The 8,555-nt window shown below is 35.7% G+C and overlaps 1 protein-coding gene across 1 annotated transcript; it reads left to right on the top strand.

Annotated features, from left to right (window-relative positions):
- The first annotated feature begins 1,337 nt into the window (after positions 1–1,337).
- On the top strand, positions 1,338–4,620 carry LOC107950952 (protein indeterminate-domain 12). The gene is made up of 3 exons (XM_016885847.2): positions 1,338–2,249; positions 2,323–2,716; positions 3,651–4,620. Exons 1-3 carry the CDS (start codon positions 2,075–2,077, stop codon positions 4,414–4,416), a joined length of 1,335 nt encoding a protein of 444 aa, XP_016741336.1. The 5' UTR covers positions 1,338–2,074; the 3' UTR covers positions 4,417–4,620.
- The last annotated feature ends 3,935 nt before the right edge of the window (positions 4,621–8,555 follow it).

The following is an 8,555-nucleotide window of genomic DNA, read 5'->3' as shown; positions in this document are numbered from 1 at the left end:
TATGTATACATCTTTATATCGTCATTGTTATTATCATTAACCATAGTATATATTTTGTTATATATGTATATATCTATTTGTGCATAGCATTACTTTTTAATTACTTTATTCTAATATTTCTATATCGATTATATGTATATATTTAATATGCCTATGTACATATCCATGTATTATTAGCTGTTTGTTCCCTATATGTATGCATTATGTAAATATTTTAATATTATTTAACATATGTATTTTCGTTTTATATGCTTTACATACGTTTTTAATATATTGTACTTTATATATCGTTATGTATATTTTTAGTATATATATTTGAGAAATATTATCAACAGTTTTATTATTATTTTAAATAAGTATATATATCGTGCACATATTTTAATACTACATTCTACAAATTTTTATATTATGTATTTAGTCCAGCATTATATACTTAGTATTTCTAATATCCTTATTATTTATATCTATGAATGTATATGTCTACGTAGTATATTAGTAGGTCCATTTTTATATTGTTGTTATTTCTAATGTATATGCATATATCATCTATGTGTTATATATATTATAGATTTTCAATATTTTTGCATTATTGCCCTATATGTTATTTACTTCAGCATATTTTTAATTTTTCCATTTATTTATTTTTATTTCATCTCAATTTTGTTTTGCAGTACTTCAAGAATCTTATACGTGTCCTTCTAATTAATTTCAACAATCTAGGCAATATACCGACTTAACATTAAGTCATCGAGTTCATCGCTATGTTGGGTGAACGTCAATTGACTCGTGTTAAAGCGATATACCCTTCTCAAAAAACCGGAATAAACTAAAATCTCTCGTCTTCTTTTAATTGGATCACGACTAAATTTTAATATTGAACTCGTATTTTTAAAAATCAAGACAACACGTGTTTATGAGATACCAATTTTGGGCGTCGCGAGGGTGCTAATACCTTCCTCGCGCGTAACTGACTCCCGAACCCTATTTTTTCTCTGGATTTTAACGTGGACTTAAATTCATTTCTTTTCATTTCAAAAATAAATTTATAAGGTGTCCGATCACACCTATAAAAAGGATCGGTGGCGACTCTCCCTTTTATTTCAAAATCGAACTTCAGTTTCCAAACTTTTTCATTAGATCACCGCAATTAGCGACCCCGAAACCAATTTTTATGTCGCTACACAAATGAATCTCTTTTTTAAGGTTTGGGTCTTTTACAGCAGGAACAAAAGAAAAGACAGAAAGTACCAACATCAAAGGTAAATAAATAAATTATTAACTAAAACAATAATTAAGCAAAAAAGAAATATATTTTTTTACCTAAAGAAATTGGGGTTAGGGATATTTCCTAGTCATTGCTTGCACACTGAGTTGCCCCTTCTCTCTTCCTTTTTCTAGAATTCTCAGCTTTTTGTTCTTGGGGTTTCTTAACCTTTTCTTTTCTCAGCTGAAATATTATTTTTATAGGGCTCTTAAATTTAACCGCCTTGTGTGTGTACTCTATCATCTACACACCTCCCTGCTACTGAAACTTTCACTGCTATTCTTTCTCTCTCCCTTTCTCAAAATCTATCACTGAAAAACTTTATATAGAAAGGAGAGAGTTAACAAAAAACAATCTTATTGTCTTAATTTCACTCATGTTTTGGTTTCTCAGCTGTTGAAGGTTTTATATATTTATATAAAGCATAGCTGATTGAGGTGCAGAGTTGTTTCAGACAAGCAATCCATGGTGAGATAGCGACTTGGAGAATAACCCAACATCATCATTATCATCATCTTCTTCACGAGATTTGGCTTTTGGCACCAAATGAATGATAAGCCCTTTCTGTATATCTACATGTCACTGCCACTACCTGTTTGTTCATAAAGCTGTGTTTAGTTTTTGTGTCCAGGGTTGGGGTAAGGGGATTCTCTATTTCTAGGCTACCTTTTTTCTTGTTGTTTCTTTCAGAGGTGTAAAGTGGTCACTCTTCAACTGCAGCAGCAGTTAATAAGCAAGTTAAAAAAACAAGACATCAAACAAGGGAGAGAGACTTGTTCTTCTTTCTTGGAGTTTTCTTAATTCCCAGATATGTTCCCTGCGGCTATATCCAATTCTACATCTTTGTCTGAGGAAGCTAGTGTTTCTTCTATTACAAGGGTTCAAGACTTAGGTAGCTTAAATTCCATTGTTTCAACCATTTCCCCTCACCAGTCGCCACTACAGAAAGTGGTTAAGAAGAAGAGAAACCTCCCAGGGAACCCAGGTAAGCCCTTTTTTGCCAACATCTCTTAAAACTTGTTCTCTTTGATTAATTAATTAAAGGGTGTTTTTTACAGACCCAGATTCTGAAGTGATTGCTTTATCACCAAAGACACTATTGTCCACCAACAGGTTTGTATGTGAGGTCTGTAACAAAGGTTTCCAAAGGGATCAAAACCTTCAGCTCCATAGAAGAGGCCATAACCTTCCATGGAAACTGAAACAAAGGAGCAAAGAGATGAAAAAGAAAGTCTATGTTTGCCCTGAGCCTAGATGTGTCCACCACCATCCTTCAAGGGCATTAGGTGACCTTACTGGGATCAAGAAACACTTTTGCAGGAAACATGGAGAGAAGAAATGGAAGTGTGAGAAATGCTCAAAGATCTATGCTGTTCAATCCGATTGGAAAGCTCATTCTAAGATTTGTGGAACCAGAGAATACAGATGTGATTGTGGAACCCTTTTCTCAAGGTATTTATTTATTTCCTTTCTTTTTCTCTCCTTTTTAAGAAACAGCGTTGAGATGTTCATCACTTTGTTTCATTGAAGTCTTATTGGTAATTTTAGTGATGAAAGTGTGATGCTTTTTTTGTTTGGTCTTTTAAGATCCATTTTTTGTTGTTGTTTTTACACAAGAATAGTAACTGGTAAAGCTATGCATATAGGGAATATATCTGGAACTTTAAATGTAGTGATATGTTTGGTGTCGTCCATAGTGGACACCATTAATACAAAGTGTCTGTATCTGTATTATATGGTGACTTAAATTGCTAGAGAAAACTGAAAGCAATTAAGCAAATACCTCTGAAATCTGAACAAAAGTAAAAAGGACAAGGCACAGTGTCATAATCTCTAGTTTAGCTATAATTATTTAAGCTTGGTTGATCGATTTTTTATTTTGCTTTCTTCTATATTCTTAATACCCAGAATTTTTTTTACCCTTTTTGTACATTGTAATGGAGTGGGACTGCTGTCTCAAAAACAATGATGATATCCAATAAAAAAGCAAAACAAGTTTTCATTATTGCTCTTTTGGATTTCATGGTTAAAAAACAAAAAAAAAAGGTTCATGTTAGCATGCTATTATTAACTCGCAGAGATAACTGATGAAAATCTGCGAAAAAAATCTGGGAGCTGATTTTTTCTTTTCTCTCTTTCTTCCATATCCATCAATTAGATTCATGTTTTGATTGCATATCTTTGTTAACATGCATGAAGCTCTAGTTTCAAAATATATAAAAACACTATCCATCATAATTTACCCAAATTCATGAAAATTTGAGCCATCTTTGCATGCATATTGCATACAACATCATTTAACATGCATCTCTTACATTTGACCCGACAATGCGCATGCACGATCCTAGGGTTTTATTTTATTTTATTTCTTTGTGAAAACCTCCAGGAAGGATAGCTTCATAACCCACAGAGCGTTTTGCGATGCATTGGCTGAAGAAAGTGCAAGATTCTCAGCCAACAACCTTCCCTCCGCCGCCGCTGCCGCCTTCTCCGCCGCCAATCCGCGTCCGTCTCTTCATTATTTTCCATCCCAATCCAACTGCGACCCATCTTCTCTTTTCCCATTCCAAACTCATATCTCTTTCCAGCCATGGCTGGAACCTACTCAAACCTGTAACCCTAACCCTAATAATAACCCACTTCATATCAAGCCCCAGTCTCAGCATTTCGTGCCATTGTTCCAAGAACAGACGCCGCCACCTCCAAAGGCCTGCATCACCTCACCCTACCAGAACCTCCTCCCTGTCGGCAATAACACTTCCTCTAATGTTGCCATGTCGGCCACCGCACTCCTCCAAAAAGCTGCCACCGTTGGTGTAACTTCTACGAAGATAAACAACAATAACAACAATAATAACAGCAACATGGCGAGTTATGTCTCTTCGGATATGTTGGGTTTCGGAGGTGGAAACATGGCGGCGGCATGGCAGAAGAGTAGCAACCACTTCACGAGGGACTTCCTAGGTTTGACCGGAGACCAACATCAGCATCATGGGAGTGGCAATGGGAACGCTAACGTTAGCATGAACATGAGGGAGGTTCTAACCTACGCCGGGGGAGTGGAGTTGCAGCAGTTTGAGAGAGACCACTCGCTGTTGAAACCCCAAGGTTCTGGATTCGATGAGCCTGCCTCGGAAACATGGGGTGATTGATTGTCGAAGGCAAAAAAAATAAAAAATTAAAAAAAGGTCAAATGATAATGCCAAAAATGCCCTTCTCTATGTTTAGCAAAAAAAGGAAAATTTGAGTTATTATTTCCAAAAAAAAGAAAACAAAAGTAGTTTTCTTGCATTTTGTTTAAATTAATGTCTTTCTTTTTAATCCAAAATTGATAACCGTATTTAAATAAATATAAATTAATGTTTTGAATGGTATCATGAAATAGTTTATATTTAGCTTGGATGGTATTGCCATCACATGCAAAACATATGCATTGGTACCTTAATGTCCTTTCCTTTTCATGACAGCCATATAATGATGTGTGACCATTTTTTTTAATTATAGTTAACATTTTACTCTTTACAAAATTCCATACCATATATATTTCTTGTTTTTACCACTTTTAGGTTTCATGCATGTCATTCAATGCCTACGTTCCTTCAATAAATTACAATATTTTTACATTTATATATGATTGAATTAGTTAAAAACTCTTCTATTCGAATTCTTTTAATTTTATAATCCATTTTTAATTAAAAAACAATAAAACCCATTTTAAAGTATTTTTTTAATTTTTACATATTTTTATTCTTTTAAAGTTATTTTCAGAAATTTCAATCAAGAAAACGAAAATCACCTATGTTAAACCAATACAGTCTAAATTCCTGGCGTTAAAAGCAGAGGGATCAGAGTCAAATAAAAAAGTTGGGTGATGAGGCAAGCATGGCGAACGACCATAGCTTCTAGCCTTGGGATTGATGATCGCAAGATCGCTCCTTCTCTGTTGGACTGCTGCTATTGATGCCACTGGTGGCAGCTTATTTTTGTTTACAACAAATTTTCTATATTAGGTCCTTTTAATGGAGGGTACGGTTAACGTCACTCTAAAATTTTTCATTAATTTAGTGATTATGGTTAGAAAAATTGACCAAAATATTTATTCAGTCCTTAAATTCTTAACGAATTATTGGTTGGATATAAAAAAATTTAATTTTTAATATTTTAAAAATAACAAAAATTTTAAGTTAACTTCTTAAATCTCTATAAAAGTACATATATTTAAACTCAATATCTGTATCCAATTCCCTTCTTCTTAGCACTCATTAAGCCTCGAAAACAACCCCTTAATCCCTTCTAAGATCCCACTACAGTATACCTAACATTGCAGCGACGTTAATAAAGCAAATGGGGGATTTTATTAAGTGATTGTTCAATGTAAAATTAGATTTATATTGGATTACGTACGAAATCCTTGTAAAATTAACTGTAGGTTTTTTTTTACTAAAGATATTAAATTTGGTCGTAGTTTCATGTTCTTTGAGCAAATTAAGTGTATGGATAAAGGGAAAACGCAGGTTTTGTTGGAAAATGCAAAGGAGTCTTCGCCAATAATAAGGCTCAAAACAGTTATGACAGATTGGTAGCAGTTAGTGGTAGTTAGTGGTAGTTATGGATTAGCTGTATATAAACTCTAATTGGTGTTCACAGCAAGATATGAAGAAATACAATAAGTTTTCCATCACTTAAACTATTTCTCTTTATGGTATCACAGCCATAGAATTTTTTTTTCATGGCAACTGAAGCTGTTTCCGGCAATGATGATGAGAATCGTAAGTCGTTTAATATGGCTGCTCCAGCAGATGGCTCGTCTCCTGATCCTGGTCCTGGCTTCTTGCGCAAGGTTCAACAATTCCCTAAGCATGATACTGTCAAACTTAATGATCGTAATTTTCTTTTGTGGAAACAACAGGTTATGCTCATTCTTGAAGGATATGGTTTGCATGAGTTTGTTCTTGGCATTGTTGTAATTCCTCCGCAAAATATTATGGACAACAATGGTGTTCTTACTTCTAATCCCGAGTTCTTGTTTCACAAGCAGCAAGACAAGCTGCTCGCTTCGTGGCTTTTATCTACCATTTGTGATGATATTTTAGTTCATCTCAGTGGTGCCTAGACGAGTTGTAAGGTATGGAGTACTGTTTTGCGTCGTTTTGCTTCTAAGTCTACTTTGGTAGTTTCTACCTTCAGACATTCTCTTTACTCTCAAAAGAAAGGCTCTTTAACAGTTAAAGAATATTTGGCTAAGGTTCAAAGCCTGTGTAACACTCTCTTGGCCACTGGAAATGGGATTTCTGAGCAAGAACAGGTAAGTATTGTTCTTGTTGGTCTACCGGTGGAGTATGAGTCCATTTGCGTTGTGGCTTCTGCGATGAATGTCTCTCTTGATCTTCTTGTTGAAATGCTCTTTGACTATGAGAATCGTCAGTCAGACTTGGCTTCTAGTTTGTCTCTTCAAGTCAATCTCGCCCAACAACAAGCTTCTACGGATAGTAACTCTCGTCAGTTTGATAGAATGTTTGGGTCATCTTCTTGGAGGCGTAGTCGATTTTCTCGGGCTAGAGGTCGCGGTAAACGGTTTTCTAAAAATTAGTCTCAATGTCAGTTGTGTGGACGGATTGGTTATACAGTTCATAAGTGCTATTACCGATTTGATGAAACCTTTGAAGGAGTTTCTGATCAACTAATACAGGTGCACTGTCATCAGTTTCAAGGGTCAGTGTCAGGCTCTTGTGATGGATTGCGGTGTTGCTCTCATTATGGTAAGATGCAAGGTTCTTCTGTTCAAGCTAATGCAGTTTCCAACCAAGGTCAATTTTATTCAACTGCAAAAAGTTTGGTACCCTGACTCAGGTACGTCTCATTATGTTACAAATGATCTAACCACCTTGCAGGAAGCAACACCATACACAGGTACTAATAAAATTTTTATGGGAAATGGTGTGCCAATGTCCGTGGATCATACTGGCTTGAGTACTTTCACAACTGCCAGTAGGGTTTTTCATCTAAACTCAATATTGCATATTCCTTGTATTTGCAAAAACTTAATGTATGTTGCAAAGTTTGCCAATGATAATCAGGTCTATTTTGAGTTTCATCCTCTACATTGTTTTGTGAAGGATATCAAAATAGGGAGCATATTGTTGACAGGCCGCATGCATAATGGTCTATATCAATTCGATTTATCGGACTCCAAGCAACTCGGGGCTGGTTTTTCTTCAGCTACTACTCATGCTGCTCATCTAGGGTCAGCTGTTTCTAGAGATAGTATTTCTGATTTGTGGCACAAGAGACTTGGCCACCCTTGTAATAAAACTGTTATGCAAGTTCTTCATAAGAATAACATTGTTTCTACCAACTGCAAGTTGCCTTCACTATGTTCAGCATGCCAACTTGGCAAATTTCATAAGCTTTCTTTTTCTCCTTCTACTACCAAGTATTCGACTCCTTTTGAACTTATAGTATCTGATCTTTGGGGGCCAACTTATGAATCATCTGAGGGTTCTTCTTATTATGTCTCATTTGTCGATGCATACACTCGCTATACCTGGTTGTATCTCATCAGACACAAATCTGAGGCTCTTGAGAAATTTTTTCACTTACAAAAGTTTGTTACTGCTCAATTTGGCTGTTCTATTAAGACATTCCAGTTTGATTGGGGTGGCGAATTTAGATCTTTTCCCAAGGCTCTTGCTCAGCTAGGAATCCATCACCGATTCTACTGTCCTCACACTTCAGAACAAAACGGCTTAGTGGAACGAAAGCATAGACATATAGTTGATGTTGGTCTGACTTTGTTGGTTCAAGCTGGTGTTTCCATGCGGTTTTAGACTCATGCTTTTGTCACTGTTGTTTACCTTATTAACAGGCTTCCTACACCTGTTCTCAATGGAAAATCTCCTTTTGAGATGCTGTATCATTCTTCTCCTAAGTATATACACTTAAAAGTTTTTTGTTGTAGGTGCTTTCCTTATCTTAGGCCATTCAACACTCACAAGATGCAGTTTTGTTCTAAACCTTGTGTGTTTCTTGACTATAGCCCTATTCACAAAGGGTACAAGTGTCTGGATGACACTGGAAAGCTGATTGTGTCTTGACATGTGGTGTTTGATGAAACCTGTTTTCCTTTTGCGGCTACTACTACTTCATCTGGTGGTCATGTTTCTTTGACTTCTTCTTCTCATTTTTTGCATCAACAGTCTCGGGTACCAATAGTATCTGGTCTTGTTTCTTCTCCTGGGTCTGCTTCTGCTGAATGTACTGGCTTACAAACTAGGCCAGCTACTGTCATGTT

Source organism: Gossypium hirsutum, chromosome A08, assembly GCF_007990345.1.
Source record: "Gossypium hirsutum isolate 1008001.06 chromosome A08, Gossypium_hirsutum_v2.1, whole genome shotgun sequence".
NCBI lineage: Eukaryota > Viridiplantae > Streptophyta > Magnoliopsida > Malvales > Malvaceae > Gossypium > Gossypium hirsutum.
This window is presented reverse-complemented; position numbering and strand designations above follow the sequence as displayed.

What these genes read in the sequence shown, in the direction of transcription:
- LOC107950952 (XM_016885847.2), top strand. Translation starts at nt 2,075, where the DNA reads ATGTTCCCTGCGGCTATATCCAATTCTACATCTTTGTCTGAGGAAGCT. An exon ending in AAACCTCCCAGGGAACCCAG is followed by an intron (nt 2,250 to 2,322) that starts GTAAGCCCTTTT and finishes TGTTTTTTACAG; the next exon opens with ACCCAGATTCTGAAGTGATT. An exon ending in TGTGGAACCCTTTTCTCAAG is followed by an intron (nt 2,717 to 3,650) that starts GTATTTATTTAT and finishes GAAAACCTCCAG; the next exon opens with GAAGGATAGCTTCATAACCC.